The 19,111-nt window shown below is 41.3% G+C and overlaps 1 protein-coding gene across 3 annotated transcripts in view; it reads left to right on the plus strand.

Annotated features, from left to right (window-relative positions):
- Positions 1 to 19,111, plus strand: part of plxna2 (plexin A2) — a 223,704-nt gene that overhangs the window by 166,513 nt on the left and 38,080 nt on the right. For all 3 annotated transcript variants that reach the window (XM_088368793.1, XM_088368794.1, XM_088368792.1), the window contains 7 exons: positions 1,806 to 1,906; positions 8,629 to 8,752; positions 11,495 to 11,648; positions 13,751 to 13,847; positions 16,627 to 16,741; positions 17,180 to 17,380; positions 17,914 to 18,010. In XM_088368793.1, the coding sequence (XP_088224919.1) occupies positions 1,806 to 1,906; positions 8,629 to 8,752; positions 11,495 to 11,648; positions 13,751 to 13,847; positions 16,627 to 16,741; positions 17,180 to 17,380; positions 17,914 to 18,010 (889 nt within the window). The remainder of the gene's footprint in view (positions 1 to 1,805; positions 1,907 to 8,628; positions 8,753 to 11,494; positions 11,649 to 13,750; positions 13,848 to 16,626; positions 16,742 to 17,179; positions 17,381 to 17,913; positions 18,011 to 19,111) is intronic.

The following is a 19,111-nucleotide window of genomic DNA, read 5'->3' on the forward strand; positions in this document are numbered from 1 at the left end:
TGATTGATTGGGTTTTAATACAGTGGAGATGGTCCAAACAGCGCCACTGCTTTGTGTAATTTCTGAGTCACATGGCAGAGTAAGAGAAAGGATTTAGAGCCCTTTGACGCAGGTCACCTAGCGTGCATTCCTACTAAAGCTCATAATAGTCGCAAGCAACACAGCCAGAATAAGCAGCAGCCATAGTAGTGTTTCAAAATAGTATTTTTGTTGTTGTTTTTTTCTTCAAGATACCGCACAACAGTGGTCCACAGCCTTTTTACGAGTGTATAAAAGTGATCAAGTCATCACAAAAATCACGAAAAAAATCTTATATAAGCCGCACCTGACTATAAGCCGCAGGGTTCAAAATTTTGGAAAAAAGTCGCGGCTTATAGTCCGGAAATTACGGTAATATTTCTGAATTAGTTTGATTCTATTTTCTTATTTTCACTATAGTACTTGATAACTGGCATGAATTTCTTACGGTATAGCCCAAGGGACTGACAAGATGTACACACACCACCCCCTCCTGTCATTGGTTTTCAGTTGCGTACCTACCGTAATTCATGCCAATCAGCCTCATTTGCAAACATTGTCTAGGAGGAGGCTTCAGACAAAGATGGCTATAGTACAAAATATGTGATGTTAAATCTTTAAAAAACACACACGATTACTAAAACACTTTCATAAGTAAATGACTCAATAACTCTGCATCCCAAAAAGATGTGTGATATGTTAGTAGTAATTATCTGAACATGGAGGTTAGGTTCATTTAAACCTCTAAACTGTCTTCGATAGAACAAAGCACATATTTGGCTTCCTTTGTGCTCGCCAAAAAGCTCACCACAGTTAGCCCAAACAGTCGCCAGCCCAGTGCACGTTTCTAAAAACCACTCCGATTGTTATTTTCACCCGTTCATTCGAGCCATCGTCAATTGTACAGAAGCAGCTCATGAGCTATTGATCTCGGCTGCACTCTGTCAGACCTTGTTGTCATTAGCCAGCGAGGCAATGGAGAGGCAAGAAAGACAGGAGATGTTAATCTGACGCTGAAAAATGTCCTTTCCATCATTTTTATCTAAAGTGGTGTCACCGTGTTCTCTACTATGAACAAGAATCCTAAACACATCCACTTACGAGACGGCTGTCTTGTTTTGGTGTTCGAAACACATCTTAACCTTGTAAAAAGGCACTTTTGTGTTTTTTAAGTGTGGCCACGGACTGCCTCCACCTTAGTGGACAGATGCCGTGGTGCAGACGAAAGCCAAGTGATGGCACGAGAAGCCTCTCTCTGCAGGCCAACTGATCCCAGCTGCTCACTGCTGGTTCTTGATCTGGCTGGCTGTCAAGGCGACAGTTGCTTCCTACTTGACAGCGACGTACAAACGTTCATATTATTCACTAAAAGAAAGAATCGACACATTAGGTCATTTCTGTTGGGGGAATAACCTCATAATGTCATCATATATGAATGATGCTAAAGACTGTTGGGATTGTAGTGTCGTTTGTAGCTGCGTGAGATTGATCGTTGAGTTTTGTTTGTCAAGAAGTATTTGAATGTGAAGAGGGTTCACTTGTAGCTTCAGACTCGATTGCCTATCTGCTTTCTTTAAAGAAAAATCTGATTTTGTTCCCATTTTTTTGTCAGTTGGATACTATGCAAAAACAACACCGCTTTCATTCTCATCTGTACAGATAGAAAATTTGCCTTGAATACATCAACTCAAAAGGACATTTCTCCCCATTGCTCGTTGTTTGTCTTTTGTCTTTTCTTGTTCGCTTAGGTGGCTAAATTGAAATATTGCTTTCCTATTTGTTTCTAGGTGACCCAAGTTCCCATCGAGTCCTGTGAGCAGTACGGGACGTGTGGCGAGTGCCTCAGCTCCGGGGACCCGCATTGCGGCTGGTGTGTGCTGCACAACATGTAAGTATCAGACACACAAAGACACAAAAACCAATTAAAGTTTGAAGAATTGGAGGAAATTAGACCACTTATGCATCCTTTACCTTTGCATTTGCACACTTTCATCTGCTGTGCAATCAATATGACCCACTAACGGCTGAACAGCGAAGCACGGAGTGACACCCCCTGGTTTAGAGGTGTAATTACATTATGAAGAGTGGAGAAAATGAATGCCTTCATTTGTTGGAAATGCAAGTGAGACTGATGAAATGACATCTTGCAGGATCTGAATGTGGCCGAGTCCTGAAGAGATTGAAAAACATTCCTATCTTGTCTGTTCTTTGTTGCTTGAGCACACAACCATCAGTCTGAGTTGTTTGTCAGCTGCCACATCTTGAATTCCCCACTTAAAGTGCTGATTTTTTTTTTTTGGGTTGCAAGGATGCAAAAGCAGCCTCTCTCTCAAAAGGTATAGAGGAATATTTGTGTGTCAGAGCATGGCAGCAATCATCATTATCGCGATGGCGGCCCCAAAGTGCACTTAAAGTAATTTGCATCACTCCAAAGCCAGGACAGGACAAATAATTGCCTAGTGACAAGGTAATTCAACATGTTCCTGCATAGGTGGGGGGGGGAGTGGCGGGGAGGGTGTATTCGTTACTGTCTGCGTTCCTTCACACGCAGATCATTTAGCATCGCATTAGTTTCAATGTTTGCATGTTAATCATGTGCTTTTGTGTGGGTGAGCGAGGAGATGAAGCCATAAAGCAATTGAGGTGGTGGCAAGTTTAACAGCTGCTACCTTGCAGCGATAACAAGGCCAAACAAAAGTTTACAATGATGGTCACAAAACTGTCAAAAAGCAGCAAAAGTGTCCTGATGATATTGCATGCCATAATGGCCACTTAAGCGTCTACTTGAATAAATTCATGTATAACTCAAATTAATTGGTGATGTTCGTATGTAGTCCATAAGTGTCTAAATAATCAAAAGTTGAATGTTTATCGGTGCAACAGTCGTGAGTCTCCTCCCTAAGATCAGGTAGTTGTCGTGATGCCAGACTGAAAATACAATGAAGACAGAGTGGAATAGAAACAAAATAGATGTAGCTTAGCTAACAGTTGTAAACTCTTGTCATTTTGATTGAGGTGAATTTCTTGAGGAAATACGTCATCCAAACAGTTTTTTTAATTGCATTTACTTTACAATTTAATCACCATGCTGTATTAAATATGAAATACATATTGGCTAGAAAGAAAACTCACCATATGTTGTATTTTGTCCAGGTGCCATTTTCTCCCTAAGGCAAAGTCACCACTTGAATTGAGAGTGATGATCTTTAAGTGGTCAAGCAGCTGTGGCGTGCTAAAAGCTGTCAGTCTCATTAGCATGTTTGCATGCGTCTTGTCTACGTGTCGGTCTGTCTCCCTTTACACGTGTCCAAACACACGGCCAAACCTCTGTACTGTACATTTGAGGGATAAAGAAGGTTAACAGGCAGCCATCTGTTCTCCTAAGACCACCTGTCCTTGCTCCTAATCCCCTTCACGCCGTCCTGACCCCTTCATGAGTGTGGCGGCAGTATTTAACAAAGTTTCTGCAAGAACAATGACAATGGTGATGATGACCTCTTCTTTGGGGATACCACACGTTGTTGCATATTTTAAGAACGCAGGCCTGTGTTTGCTCGAAATGGACCCCTCATGACACATAATGAGCCATTAAATCACAGAGTTGAAGAAAAAGTTCTGAGAATATCATTAAGCATTAATTTTCTCGTACTGATCATCCACATTGAGAGAAATAGCCTTCTAGTTTTATTTTTTTCAAATCTAATTAAACCCCACCAAATTTTTTGACTGATTGATACGATTGAACGATCAATTTTAGAATTATAATATTGTATTTGAGCGGAATAGTTTATCCATCAATGATCTATACTCATGTCGATAGGACGACGCTTAAAAAAGATACAAGACGTCTTAAAATATTGGATAACTGAATTGGCATACTATTCAGCACGTCCGTCTCAGAGGTGCAGAGTTCGATTCCAGCTCCAGCCTCCCTGTGTGGAGTTTGCATGTTCTCCCCGTGCCTGCGTGGGTTTCGTCAAGGTGCTCCGGTTTCCTCCAACATCCTCAAAACATGCATGGTAGGTCAATTGACCACTCCAAATTGTCCATAGGTGTGAAAGGTTGTTTGTCTATGTGTGCCCTGCGATTGGCTGGCGACCGGTTCCGGGTGTCACCCACCTCACGCTCAAAGACCGCTTGGATAGTGAGGATAAGCAGTTCGGAAGATGCCTGAATAAAAGTAAATCGAGCATTCTTGTCACCGCTATACCAAATGTTGGTGACAGATTTTAGGCATCAGACTGATTCATGTTTGATGATTGCATTCGACACCAATGCACTTTAATTTGGTTCATATTCACACACAGCATGGTAACTCTGAGCCAATCCAGGTTAAGTGATGAAATGTTGAAGCGTCCATGGTTGCGCTAACAAATTTAAGAGCACGAGTCAATCAAAAACGACTGCAGCCTTCTGCCTTCATCGAAAGCGTCCCTTCATCTCTGGCATTGGAGATGACACGTCTTGCCAGCTGTGCTGCCACCCACAGCTGTGATCACCCCCAACTCCCTGCGCCCCCTTACTTTCCCCAAGCTGTTGATTCTCCTAAATTATCTTTCCCATGTCTGAGTACCCCCTGCCAAAGCACAGTTCATATCTAAGCTACGCCACTCATCTCGTCTACCCGTTTAAGACGTTCTTCCCTCTCGAATGAGCTCCGCCACACGCCAGAGATGGTTGCACGTAAACATCCCTCACTTTGATCACCCCCCCACCCTGCTCACAGCTGCCTTCCAACACGTCCATCCTTTTTTCTTCTCATCCTACCACATCTCTCTTTTATGCCTTCAGTGGTAGTTAATTGAACACAGAGCGCTATCGACCTGCTTTGCCGCTGTGATTGTGAGCGAGGTGACAAGATGGCCGGGGGGTGGGGGCTGCTGCCGTCCCCTTCTTTTTGCTTTCTCATTTCTTCCTTCTTTGTCCCATTCATGGGAGGCTGCAAGGTCCTCTAATCACCCGCAGCTGCGAGGCCTCCCCTTCGTACTCGGAAGAATAGCAAAGCTCTGAAAACGATAGCAGGAGAATGAGAGAGTGTTTGATGATGCACACTCATCAGCCCCGCCAGCATTTGATTGCACCTCAAAGGGAGATCATCATCATCTTGAGCACTCTTCATTCGCCGTCTCGCTCATGGGGTAGTTGAGTCTTCATCTGACCGTAAGCCAAAAAGCATCCACTCTGTCCTAGACAGCATCTCAAGGGTTGTTAGCTTGTCGCGTAGTCTCACGGGCATCTCCTGAAAGAGGATTTTACATCAGAGGAAGTTAATGCCCGGGCATTCGTTTAGACATGTTGTAGTTTTCTCAATCTAACTTGGAATGGTAATGCAGTGTGGGCGTCACAGGGTTGGAATAGTTATCACGGCATGGTTCATAGTTAGCTGATTCCTCTGTGAATGGCTGACAACTAGTACAGGGTGTACACTACCACTTCCCCAATGTCCACTGCAGAAGGTATTGGGTGCACTGAGCATGCACATTGCAGAAAATTGATGGATCGATCGATGGATTACTGCATGGATGGAACATATGAATCGATTCCAGAAATGAAAGACTCTGCCACAGTTTGGCTTAACCCACAATGGTTGAGTAACCATCGTGTTGAAAGTGTGTGAAGGAATCATACCAAATTCTTTTGCTTGATCTGGTAGATAGCAGATATTATCATTCATTTTCTCCGTTTTGTAATCAATCAAACATGCTGTTTGTTTGTGTCCTCAATGTCATTGCCATCAGTTTTTATGACAGCCTCTGCTGATCTTTTACTGTCATATGCACATGTTTATGTTTATGTATCATAAATGTCAGGCACTAAGTATCATTACAGTACAGCACAATAGTTTGATAAAAAAGAAAAATCAAACTTGCTGTTATTAGCAGCTTATTTGTGTGTAGTAAGGCTTCTTGTCAACATTTCCCGCTCAGCTAATGAGAGAGGCAAAGGGTCAGCTTCTAACTACACAGAGATAATGGCCATGACCCGAAACCATGGCAACAGCAGCCATCCTACATTGCCCTCCTACCACACTCACCCACACCCACATCACCCATTCTCCACTCTTTCATCACACATTGCCTGACCAAATTAAATTTTATTAATAAAAAATAATAATTTGTTTCACTCGTGAGTTGAGTTAGAGACCATAAAATCTAAACTTGTCCTAATCATATAATATCTTAATTCAATATACAGTAATCCCTCGCTACATGGCAGATCATTTATCGCGGCTTCAATACATCGTGGATTTTTTTCCACAAAAAAAATTTTTTAAATTCTAAATCGAGAAATTATGGCACGAAAGTTGCCCGCATGCCAGCAGAAGACAGGGAGTGCCCACACAATTGCAGTACGTACACTTGTAGCCTTTTATAATAAAGGTTGTTATATTAATAAGAGTTCTAAAACAGATTTACAGTATTGTACCTTGTTATAAAAAATTGTAATAATAGTAAAATAATTTTAAAAACATATTTACAGTATGTACACTTATACCTTGTTATAAAAACGTTGTTATAATAATAAGAGTTCAAAAAACATATTTACAGTACACTTTAGCTACATCTACATATGTTACACACACTCACACACACGCAGACACACACACATGTATCGTATTATATATTTATATATTTATATTATTTATACATTCTTTTCTGTATGTCATTTATACTCCGTATTAATATAGTATTTACATGTTTGAAACTATTATTTAATGTTCTAATGATAACATATGCACTTATATAGTTTAATATACATTTATTGAGACACACAAAATGTATGTATGTTAAAAATGAGAGGTTGACACTACTTTGCGGATTTTCACCTAACGCGAGTGGTCTTGGAACCAACGAGGGATTACTGTACATATAATAAAATAGTACAAATAAACACATATATATAGAAAAATGAGATGTGTACACTAACTCTTTTTCCAGTGGGATCTTCAAAATGCTATACTGCTTCACTAATTCTGCACTTTGTTGCTCTCTGAAGCCCCCCTCCCTCCTACCCTGGAGAGTTCAGTGCATATTAGTGTTCTACATGCCTGCTGCGTGTGCGTGCACATGTATCATCTTGGTCATATGCTGGATGTTGACCAAAGTTCTGACAAGGTAATTTTGCCCAGCGTTGTTGGATAGAGCTGTGACTGAGAGTCAGCAGGGGTGAGTATGTGCTTCAGAAGCATGATACGGGACCTAATGCGTATTGACACGCGTGCACGCCCACAGCTTGTAGTGGACCATCAGCCAGCGCCGCGGACCGGGGCTGACCCGTCGGAGTCCAATTAGAGCTGCGGCGACCAGACATCAAGCAAGCAGGCTAGACACTATGGAGGAGGATCGACTGTAGGAGGTGTTAATAAGGAGGATGGAAACGGTTGTTGGCGGAGTTTTAATGAGGGACGTGGTAGATTTCGGAGACGTCGTGTGGGAGATGCATGAGCTTGCCATTAGGAGGGAATAGTGTCATTTGCACTCTATTTGAGCTATGTGTGAGAAGGTTAGAGAGTTACAAAAAGTCTCACGTTAAGACATAATTGTTGACAAAACATGCCAGGTCATGGTACCATCGTTACTATATTGGGGTAAACTTTGATGGAAACAAACAGCCGTGGTTCACAATTGTTGTTTCGCTTGTGGACTTACATATGTTCACTGGGAACATCTCCATTCATGCTTTATTTTCACGTTTGTTTGCAGAATTAAAATGGAAACTGTCAAAAAATCAATAAGAATAATTATTGATTCATACCTTGTTTGGTGCGTAACAATTAGCAAAAAAAATAATAATTGTCGTAAGTAAGTAAAAGCAGATGTTTGGAGATGTCTTGTTCTGGATTAAAAAAAAAAAAAGTAATCAGTCTGCTTTCTAAAGACCTCCAGAAATCTGCACTAAAATTCTGCAGATTCAGACCATTTTAATTTTGACCAGGTATCTAAACAATTAATCAATTTTTAAAAATATGTATCAATTTTTTGATAATTGATCAGTTGTCGATTAATCATTGATATATCGATCTAAACTGACCTTATATAACTTTCCAGATTTTTATTTTTTTATGTAAAAGCATTAGCGTTAATGGCAAGCCAAATGCTAAAGAAACTTACAAAGAATCAATTATATGTTGAATAATGCATTGTAGCATTCCAAACTGACTGCTCCCCTCATAAAACCTTAAGCACTATATTTATTGTCATACAAATAAATGCAGTTACTAACATAAACTTTTACCCATGTAAAATAGAATCAAACACTATTACTATAGAAAAACTTCAAAACACACACGTGGCATACACAAGTGGCAAGATATGGCAGTTGGCGGTTGTGTAGCTCGCGCAATGAAGCTAATGGCGCAATCTCCATATTCACCAAGGATCTCTTGTAAATCCACACAAACAGATGGGCTCCAATTTACCACACCACTCGCATCGATGCTTCAAATGAAAGTCCTTGGTTTACAATATAATCTACACACTTGATGTATGTTTTGGATTGTTCAATCCTGAGGGAAATCTGCACATTGAGCACCTATCACGTGTTATTTAGAAAACAACTGCCCCTTTTTTTTGTTACATTAAGTACAATGAAAGGCTGTCGTCTGTTCAGATGCTCCCAGAGGAACCGTTGCAATCGTGCACATGAGCCGTACCGTTTCGCCGCCTCTCTGGACCAGTGCGTGAAGATCACCGTGTACCCCGACAGCATTGCGGTGTCTGAGCCTAGTGTACCAGTAAGTTTACACAAACACATGCAAGGATGCGTGCACACACACACACACACACACACACACACAAAATACATACATAATGCCAAAAAACTTGGACATGAATGTCAAAAAGTACTTCTCATCTACATAAGTGCTACCTACGTACAGAAGCAGAATCATGTGAAATGACTCCCTTGTCTTGATTGTGTGTAATGCATAAACATGAGACAGGAAGGTTCATAAGAGCTTTGTGTTGGCGTTTCAGCACGCATACGCATATTTGCATGGTGCGAAGCAACCAATATGGTTGCCAAGATGTGTTTGTGTGGGAGGCTGAGTGGGTGGTAAATGTTGCCCAAGTGCACAGTGCGTTTGGACGCTAATTTGAGCAAAAATGTGCACATGTGTGAGGCTCGCTGCACATCTACTGGTAAAGCTGAACGCTACTGAACCAGAGTATCGCCAACAATTCACAGTTGGCGACTCACCCACACACCTGGCAATGACTTGCTTGCTGCAGTTAAAGACTGCAGCCATTGGTGCTCTTATCAAAAAGCAAAGTTTTGGGACGCCACAGGTTAGCATTTTATCAAACTACATCCACAAACAACATGCTGCCATTGTCCAGAAAATAAGCGGATTCACCCTGTCTGCTTTTGCTGTATTTGTATATTAATGCAAAGGGGTGAGACAAAAGGAAAATGTGTGGTTATTTCAGAGGCAACACATTTTTTGTTTTAACAGAAGAATATGGTATGTCTATTTATTGTTCTGTTTCTGGCCATCATGTCTTACTCAGAACTACCCTCAACATGTTTGTTTCGAACTATCCACAAGAACACACTGACAAAATTCATAAGATTCCAAAGGGCCAGTTAACTATCTCCATGACAACGCCGCCTCCTCACTCGAGCGCTAGGAAAAGAGAGGAAACAATCCAATCACCTTTATTACACCTCATGCCAATTAAGCTGCCAGAATCTAAAAAAAACTCCCACTCCACCGCCGGTAAGGCGGCCAAGGGAACAAAAAAAACAAAAAAAGTTTGACAGTCAGGAGACAAGTCTACTTTGTGTAGCAGAAAATGTTGAGTGTTTATTCGAGATATGGACATGTCGAGAGGCTAATTACCATGAGAGGTTACTCAGGAAATTCCATGTCAAACAAAAAGCACTGATTGTTGCGTCTGTTGTAATCAACCATCCCCAGCATAATGAATGGGAATGGACATTTTAAGACTAGTGTTTGTTTCTAGACGTGAACACCAACAAATGCAGCACTTGAAATAAGAGCCTTTGAATCAGTTTGTGAGTCAAAAGCGAGTTTGAGGCAGGCTCGGAGCTACTTACGCAACGCCGGCTTGCTAGCGATGAGTTTTGGCTGACTACTAGTGCGGCTAAATATGTCCCTGCAGTGTTGCACTGATGGTTCAAAACTGGAAGAAAGAGTTCCAACTGAGTACCAATTTCCAAGCAGAAGTCGAACAGTTTATTCCTATCTTGTATGCTGCCTTTGTCTATGCTTTTAAAATGTCGGAAGTCAGCGAGGAAAAAACATACTGATTGCGAAAAAACAAAGGAAATTGTTGGATGGCTTTTGGTTGAACTGAATCTGGTTAAACACGTCCTTGCAGGACATTGCCATCTCCAGAAGCACAAAAACACCACGCAACGTGCCCAAAAGGTGGTGCAGTAGACAAAACACCTAAGCACCTAAGTGAAATTGGGAAATGACACCCGGAAACGAATCTTGCACAATCGTGCTGTTGAGTAAATGATTATCAAATTTCTGCCCATTTACTTGATGAAGGCTGGAAGGCTTGCTGACTATCATCAGAGATGACTCAATTGCTTTGCAATTGTTTCATTGCAAGGGGCCTACAAATGGCCTGAGCCATGTACCCGTACTGTTTAGACCACAAAGTAAATGGCACTACTGCCTTCAGAATAATAATAATTATTATAACAATAATGATAGATTAATATTTATCAAATCGCAGGTGATCAACATTGATTCTTAACAATAGAAACTGATGAAACAAGATCGTCAGCATCCTTTTGACAGTGACCATCCTTTGCCAACACGGGACACCACATCATCCGCTGTCGGGACATTGTGCATCTCTTAAAAGGCCGACAGTTAAGCTGCTCGGTTGCCTCGTTGGTCCCAGCAGCCCTGCGGTGTTTAGTTCAGAGGCAGATAAAAACAAAGAGAAACTTCAAACAGCGTGGCCCATATATAACTGCTAATGGACCAAGACGATGAAATGCCACGATGATAATTACCCGGGCTACGGTCTCCTTTGGATGAGAGCGTGATCACATGACACGTGTGTGCAAAATGTATTTATAAATAAGTTTATTCCCAGGCAGAGCAGCAGAAAACTGCCTCGCCCGTGTCACCGCTCTCCCGAGAATGACTTCAAACGAGCGCATCTCCATATGCGCACGTGTGGCTTTTCGCATAAGTAATTCACAACGTACAGAACATTCTCATTGCTCCATGCTAAGCTTACCAAAACGGTATCTCCGTTTTATAGTGATATTAACTTAACAATTTCACAATGAGGTTTATCACATTTCCAAAGTATGTAGCAAAAAGCAAAGTAAAAAAACATATCGATGAAACCACATGTATAACATATGTCCAATGTTCTGTTCTTCAAAAAGGTTTCAATAATTTCTTATGATAAACAGTATTGGGTGTTGCTGTTTATTTTGTTGTTTTCAAATAGAAAGTTTCTTATTTCTTTCCTTCCACTCTCAGTTACTGGTGAAGGTCAGCGATGTTCCAGACCTTTCGGCAGGAATAACTTGTTCCTTCGGCAATTTGACGGAGGTGGATGGGCAAGTGAGTGGCAACCAGATACTGTGCGTGTCTCCTGCTGCCAAGGACGTCCCTCTCATCCCATCCGACCAAGGTACACTTGATACTATCATCACAGCAAACCACCACTGTTTAGTAAGCAATCAATGTCCAGTTTCTTTTACAAAAACTGAAACAAAGCCTTGAACTCAAAATATACACATACACCATTCATTCAGCATCATCTTCAGACCAGTGCACATCAAGCTCACACTGACCCAGCATCGGTGGAGTAGCCGAGAGGTGTGCCTGATAAGAAGCCCTGCCATATTAGTATGTGATGGAGAACAAGATTGGTACCCTCTCCCGGCCTGTGGCTGATGGTACGGCTGAGCGCATTAGGGCCCTCCGGTTGTTTGTGGACGCAAATGTTCCAACATGTTGGTTTGGGGATGACAGGGAAGTTAATGTAGTGGATTAGCCCTCTGGCACTGAGCAACGGTCTCCTCCTGAGAGATATATTACCTGGACAAAGAAAACACACTTCAATGGGCAAGAAACCATATTTGAGCACTTGAGTGAGAGCTATGGAAGTTATAACGATGTTAATAATTTTTAAATAACCATAATTTTCCATATATGTATATTACTTATTTGTCGCCGCAGTCGCTGATCTTGCTGGAGTCCAATATTTTGTCGTCTCCACTCTTCCATTGCTCTTCTGCAAAGTGAGTGAGATAGCTGTGTGGCTTAAGAGAAGATTGGGGGAGTGCGACTGACATTTACCTGAGGGAGAACATTCGTGTCTGGGCACCAATGATGCATTCCCCTGTGGGAGTTGTGGGCAAACAGAGCTGTCATTTACTCACAGGATGGAGGATTAGCACCCACACTGCCCAGCCTCCTCAAAACACACAGTGATTCTCACACTCACTGCACATCATCTATTATTCAGTATGTTTGGTTTCAGCACCTTGTGGCCATCTTGTCACGCCAAAAGACATACTTGGGGTCCAACAACAGCTGTTAGAATTTGTAATGATACCCAGGTACCCAAAAAAAAAGCACAAAACGAGGGCTTGGACTTTTTGACCTTTTGACCTGAGTAGTTTTCATATTCTAGATTAGTCAGACATTAACATGACAACAGCGTGCAAAATTAAGAAGAGTGTCTCATTTCTGAATCTTGGAGGTGTTTGTGCCGACAGCAACTCTGCACCGGATGTTCAGAGGCAAACGTGTCCACACACTTGTGTGAAACCAGAGCCTGATTCCCAACAGGTGCTACGGAGAGAACAGGGCATTGTGGGTCACACAAACCTCCTACACACTGAATGTCATCTGAAATTCAGGCTGCTCTGCACAAACAAGTGTACACATCACAGTCACACACGCACACACACGCACACTGTATTTATGGAGTCTGTATTCCCGTGTGGCTAGATGAGATAGATGAGAGGCTGTTTTACTGCGTGCACCGGAACGCTGCTTGGATACACAAAAGAACACAAAATCTTATTATGTTTTTACAATTTATTTTCTCAAGTAAATGTATTATGGTAGTTTGAATATGATATCATTTCTTCTGTTTCTGTACATTCACAAGTAATACAATGTGTTCAATTGTCTGACAAGGTTGTTTGCAGTCCCTCTTGCACAACACATTCTTCTGTGAAATTGCCCTATTTTAACACAGATTATTGAATGGGTCCTGATTAGGGAAGAATAACATCAAAAGAAGCAGCTTCCATTACCGCTGACAAATTATTTCACAAGACAAAAATGCCTACTAAAGACATCAATTGACAACTTTAACGCTAGTTTAAACATCAAAATCGTATTATATGAATCCCCAGATATAATAGATATTCCTCCCAAGGGAGTTTGAGAAGTGTATTACGGACATGAGCGTGATTTAAATGGGCGCCGAGTAACTACTTTAATGAAATGCCATAACATCATTGCTTTTGCATTGTTTTCACCTTTGACCTTTTGGTCTATTGGCACTTATATATTTTGTATCACACGTATCATGCTTTGTATGTGATGGCTTTGATGGCCAATAAATCATCTGAATAAGAAATCAATTATGGACAAATATAACATTTCCTAATTCCTTAGGACCACATTTCTGACAATACAATAAATAGTATGTTTGACTGACATAGAATGACAATACATTGTCTTCACCTTCTTCTTGTGTCTCCTCTCTCTCAGATTGGTCGGGTGTTGAGCTAAGACTCAATTCAAAGGAGACGGGTCAGATGCTCATTAGCACGGAGGTCAAGTTTTATAACTGCAGTGTCCATCAACTGTGAGTAACTCTCTCATCTCCACATTTGCTGCCCAGAACCATATTGGATCAATGCTAGGAAACCATAAATGTATTACATAGTCTTACAGAGTCGTCCAAATAAAATAATTACTATTACTAATCATTTCACCACACACATCTCCGTTGGAACATCTTTGTGGGGACTCTGAATGTTCTCCCCGTGATTGTGTAGGTTTTAGGTACTCCCGTTTTTTTAAGTGCTATGGATGGATGGGTAGCTCATTTTATTTCTATTTATCTAGATTCTTTCATGGGACTCAAGGACACTTACTTAACCCGATATACAAATTACAGATTTGACACATTCTCGCAAACTTTGAAAAACTCTTTTCTCTTTCTCTTTCTCTCGCTCTCCCTCTCTCTCTCTCTCTCTCTCTCTCTCTCAACTTGTTTTTATCAAGCTTTAATTAAAGTGTTAAAACAATCACACAATTACTGTGTACTAAATAGGTGGATGATCTCCATGGCTGATCTGATTAACAGAGTAGAGCAGGTAAATGGCAGCTCAAAATAGATCACGTCACAAGTAAACAGATGCCTGATAAATAGTCTCCATGTAAGACAGGCTAATGAGTAAAATGTGATGTGTTGACCTTGGAATTAAGAACCTTAATAGCCCTGAGAAGAGAAATTTAATCAAAAAAGCACATCAGACAGATGACCACTGTGTAGTCCCCAAAAGAGGTTGTTGCACTAGCTGCTATGCTGACATATAGGAAACAATCACTATCTGGCATTGTTGTTTGACCTTGGTGCAGTATGTGCTCTGTCGAGGGCCATTCTAGTTCAAAATTAAAATTTTGAGATCTCTGTAGCACATTTGCAATGGCCGACTTCACTTGACTGTGGCACTTTGTGCTCTGTTGAGTGAGCTCCAAAGTACTTGCTGACTTGGAAGTATCACTAAATTGAGAGTGGGAGATTAGGAGGTTTCAGAGCGGCCGTGCTAACAGATGCGCACAAATCCAAAAGCACTCCTTGACATGAAAAAACAAAATGTTGTCCCCTGCTAAATCAAAGCTAGGCTCTGTTGTTCTGGAGTTTGCATACAACACACAAAGACTCAAAGCTCACTAACCCTATAGCTCCAAATATCTTTGACTCTTTGAAAACCATGTCTGAACGATACAGAAAAAGCAATTACCAGCCTTCACATCAGCTCTCTTCATCAGCAATGACACAAACTTGCACACACATAACGAGAAAAGGGCACGCGGCGCCTCGCCTCGCACACCATCGAAAGCCAGCTTGTGCGCTCTCTACTAGCCTGAGGGGGAGTCGGCCTTATTCTTTTGCATCCGTGGGCTCAGTCAGAGATCCCTCCCATGCTTTTTGCACCCATGAATATTTCACATTGAGCACCGGGAGGAGAGCAAGTAACAGAAGCGTGGCTGTAACAACAACACTGTTATCAACTGCGCCTGAATGCACGGTGTAGTAAATGCCGTTGCAATCGATTAAAAAAAAAAATGTTACCTAGTTATTAAAACATGTCATGTCTTGGGTTACCAAAGTTTTTGACCTTTACTAATAAGAGTAGTTAGCTTAGTTCCATACTTATATGACAAAAATACACCCTTGTCATTCATGGCTAGGACTGTCTGTTTTGTTGTTTTTATTATATCTATAATGTGATGGTTAATTTAATCTCCATATTTCCCATGGGAAATTCGTGTCGAAATCCAAACAAACTGGAGGTCAACCAATGTGCAAAAATAGACTGTGTTCAACCTTCATCCCTTTTTACCCTTAACCTAATTCCACAGTAATCCTTTTTACTGTGTTTTCCAAAAAAGAAATCATTAAATTAAAATTAGTACACTTTACATTAAATAAAGCCAGCACACATGAGAGGCTCCACAATATTAAGGCTTTTACGATATAAATAGTCAGAAAGATTAACTGGAATCAACACAAACAAGGCCTGCCTGCCTGCCTGCCTGCTGCATGATAAGTACTTGTTTTGCAGATAACTTGGGCACTTGCATTAAATGCAGCCTGGCATTTAGTAAGCAGAGATACACTCACACACACACACACACTGAATTTAAGTCCGGCAAAACTGTACTGTTTAACTGCTCAAATTTCTCTAGTGTATTCATTATTTCTGTTTCATTTCTTGTTATTTTTTCCTACTTTTTTCAAGTTGTTAGTGCAGATTGGCTTTGAGACTGGCCAATGTCTGCATCAACTGTGAAATGTGCAGCCAGTGGTTAAAGTTCTAAAGTGTGATAAAATAATATTTTGGCATTAATTTAAATCTGACCGCACAGCCTTTGTTCATCCTTGTCTCCATACAATGCTACCCAACATTCAGGCACACCACTGTATGTATTGCACATAGACAATCACACACAACAGCTGGTAATTACCCACAATGCTGTGCTAATGGTAATTGCAGGATCACACTGTGCCAGTGTCTTATTTGTCCTCATTACTCTACGTCGCCCTACTGTGTCGTCCAGCCTCTTTTATCATGACAGCTGCTTTTTAGCAGGCTAAATATGGCCTCCACCCCACCCCCACCTCAGACAAAAGTGTACATTTTTGAATGTAAAGCAGCAGAAAAATGCATGCTGTGAGAACTTGGCCCTGAAGCTATCAGGTCCACAACCACAAGGACACAACAGCAGGTGTTCACTTGGGGCTCAAAACTCATTTCCTCTGTAGAGTGTCGGCCAACTTGGTCAAACCTGCCCCCCATCCGTTTCACTCCGCCACACTCACTCTGCATGTGTGCGCACGTGTCCCCATGCAGGTGTCTGTCATGTGTGAACAGCGCCTTCCGCTGCCATTGGTGCAAGTACCGCAACTTGTGCACCCACGACCCGTCCAGCTGTTCCTTCCAGGAGGGAAGGGTCAACGCCTCTGAGGTTGGTGAAAAGCACACACAACACAGACCTTGGAGACAAACTTTTGTGATTGACCCTCAAAATGTGTCTCAAAGTGAATATTTTTAATTTCTTGGTTACAAAAATATACCTCAGAGTTCTGAAGCCCCTATATTGATGTCACTCACACATTGCACTATGATTCTATTCTCAAGATGCATTTCCAAAAACAATAGATTTAAAAAAACATTAGCTGCAATGACAGTTGGAGCTGTCTGGACTATATAAAGCATCAGCATTAAGTACCACAAATATATCTCGTTAGCCCGCCATTGTTCTTACTTTGGACCCCGACAGCTCAGTCCATTTGCTGTCCATTACTCAGCACGATGCTAACCCACCCTATACATAGACTTGCGCCCAGTCTGATTATTTACAAGACTAGTTGGCACCAATGTTCTTTTGCTATCCGCCCCACAGGACTGTCCACAGCTGGTGCGCTCCGAGGAGATTCTGATCCCGGCGGGGGAGGTGAAGCCCATCACCCTCAAAGCCAAGAACCTGCCACAGCCGCAGTCTGGCCAGCGGGGCTACGAGTGCGTCCTTCACATCCAGGGGGTCAGCCACCGCGTCACCGCCCTCCGATTCAACAGCTCCAGCGTGCAGTGCCAGAACAGCTCGGTAGGCTGCCTTCCCTATTGTTGTCCTCCTCTTCTGTTCTTGGTGCCTGCCGCTGTGTCGCCACTGTATAATGTCAGGCTATTTCTGGAAACACATCACAATGTGCTCTATCTTTCCAAACTGTAAGTCAGCGTAGCAACACTGGTTCTTCCCTACAGTCTAGCACACACTGACCTCTGCATTAAATTCCCCCGGGGGATCCAATCTATGGACGTACACATAGTCGGTTTCCCACACATGCACACGGACGATGACTCACCCAGACACACACTTGAAATGAAAGTCAGACTGGAAATCAGGCCATAACAGGCACTTCAGGACAGCATCTTTCAAGGCCAGAGGGGGATTCGAGTGTCCGCTCAGCTGTCCTATTTCTTTTGCTTTGCCACTTTGGCAACTCTCTGACGATGAGATGATGTAACTTTGGGGTAACAATGACATACTAGAACCAGTGCATCCACAAGTTTTTCCTCTTTTTTTTTTTTTTTTCGCCTCACAATGAAATCCCACTTTCTCACTCTCCTTATTTCCAGTACTTATACGAAGGGATGAAAATCAGTGAGCTGCCCGTGGATTTCTCCGTGGTGTGGAACGGCAACTTCATAATTGACAACCCAGAGAACATTCAGGGTGAGTTCAGTCAATACTGGCATATGGTGCCTTGATCAAGCACGCTACATTTCTCTGACCCCCAACACGATTGGAGCAGGTGAACTTGGGTATGGTTTTGTTTGGGCTTTACACCTTCAGGGCGAGTTAAAAAAAAAAGCCTTTACCGATCCAATCCCAGGAAAGCATGATAGATCTATTTAAGTAACTTATTTACTGTCTTACTTTAAATGTATGTCTTTATTTTATTTAAAAGTTATTAAAGAACATTTACAATATGGCAGATTATAGCTGTTTGCATGTTTCAAAGTGTAGTCGCTTGCCAGGCTGAAACAATTTAATACAGTGCATTACATTATACAGTTTTGTGTGCATTAACAAAAGTACTCCCAGTGTTTAACAATCTTTACAATTGCAAAATAACAGGTTTGATTTGAACATTAAGCATTTATGCATTTTCTGCTTGTACGTAACAAACGAACAGAAATGCATTTCGTATGAACAATATGGCTAATTTTAAAGCATGCGATAGAAAGAAGACTACTAGATATATTAAGTGGTAACCTTTTCAAAATTACTTTAAGTGGATGAAGTGCGACTGAAATTCTACAGCAGTGTTTTTCTGTATTGATGGCTTAGACTGTTGATTTATAACATTTACTGCTTAAGATTGCAAATCATAAATTATTAAATAAAATTATAAGAGATTCAAGAGAGATTCAAGAGTTTTTTATTCGCCATGTTTGAGCGTGCCAAACAAGGAATTTGACTTCGGTAAATCACAGCCTCTGTTCAACATTTAGGTGACTAACAACAACACTCAGGACATGTGAAGAACGAAAGATATTCTCAAACATCCCCTGATCTTAAACTCCCAAGAGAAGTAAAGAAATTATTATAAATTTCCCACCCCAGAATGATATCATTACGACTTTTTCACGTCAAATTATTAGTTTTACTTAATAAGAAAATTACCTCTATTGTTTACATTTCATAAATGATAATAACTATAACCGTCTTTTTGTAGCTCACAATGAATGTTTTCCCTTAACACTAGAACACTTTTCAGTCATCCCAGCATTCTAAACAAGTCAACATGCAATACTGTATCATAAATTGAAA

The sequence above is a fragment of the Syngnathus floridae genome, chromosome 2 (assembly GCF_059516105.1).
Source record: "Syngnathus floridae isolate MCC-2025c chromosome 2, RoL_Sflo_1.0, whole genome shotgun sequence".
NCBI lineage: Eukaryota > Metazoa > Chordata > Actinopteri > Syngnathiformes > Syngnathidae > Syngnathus > Syngnathus floridae.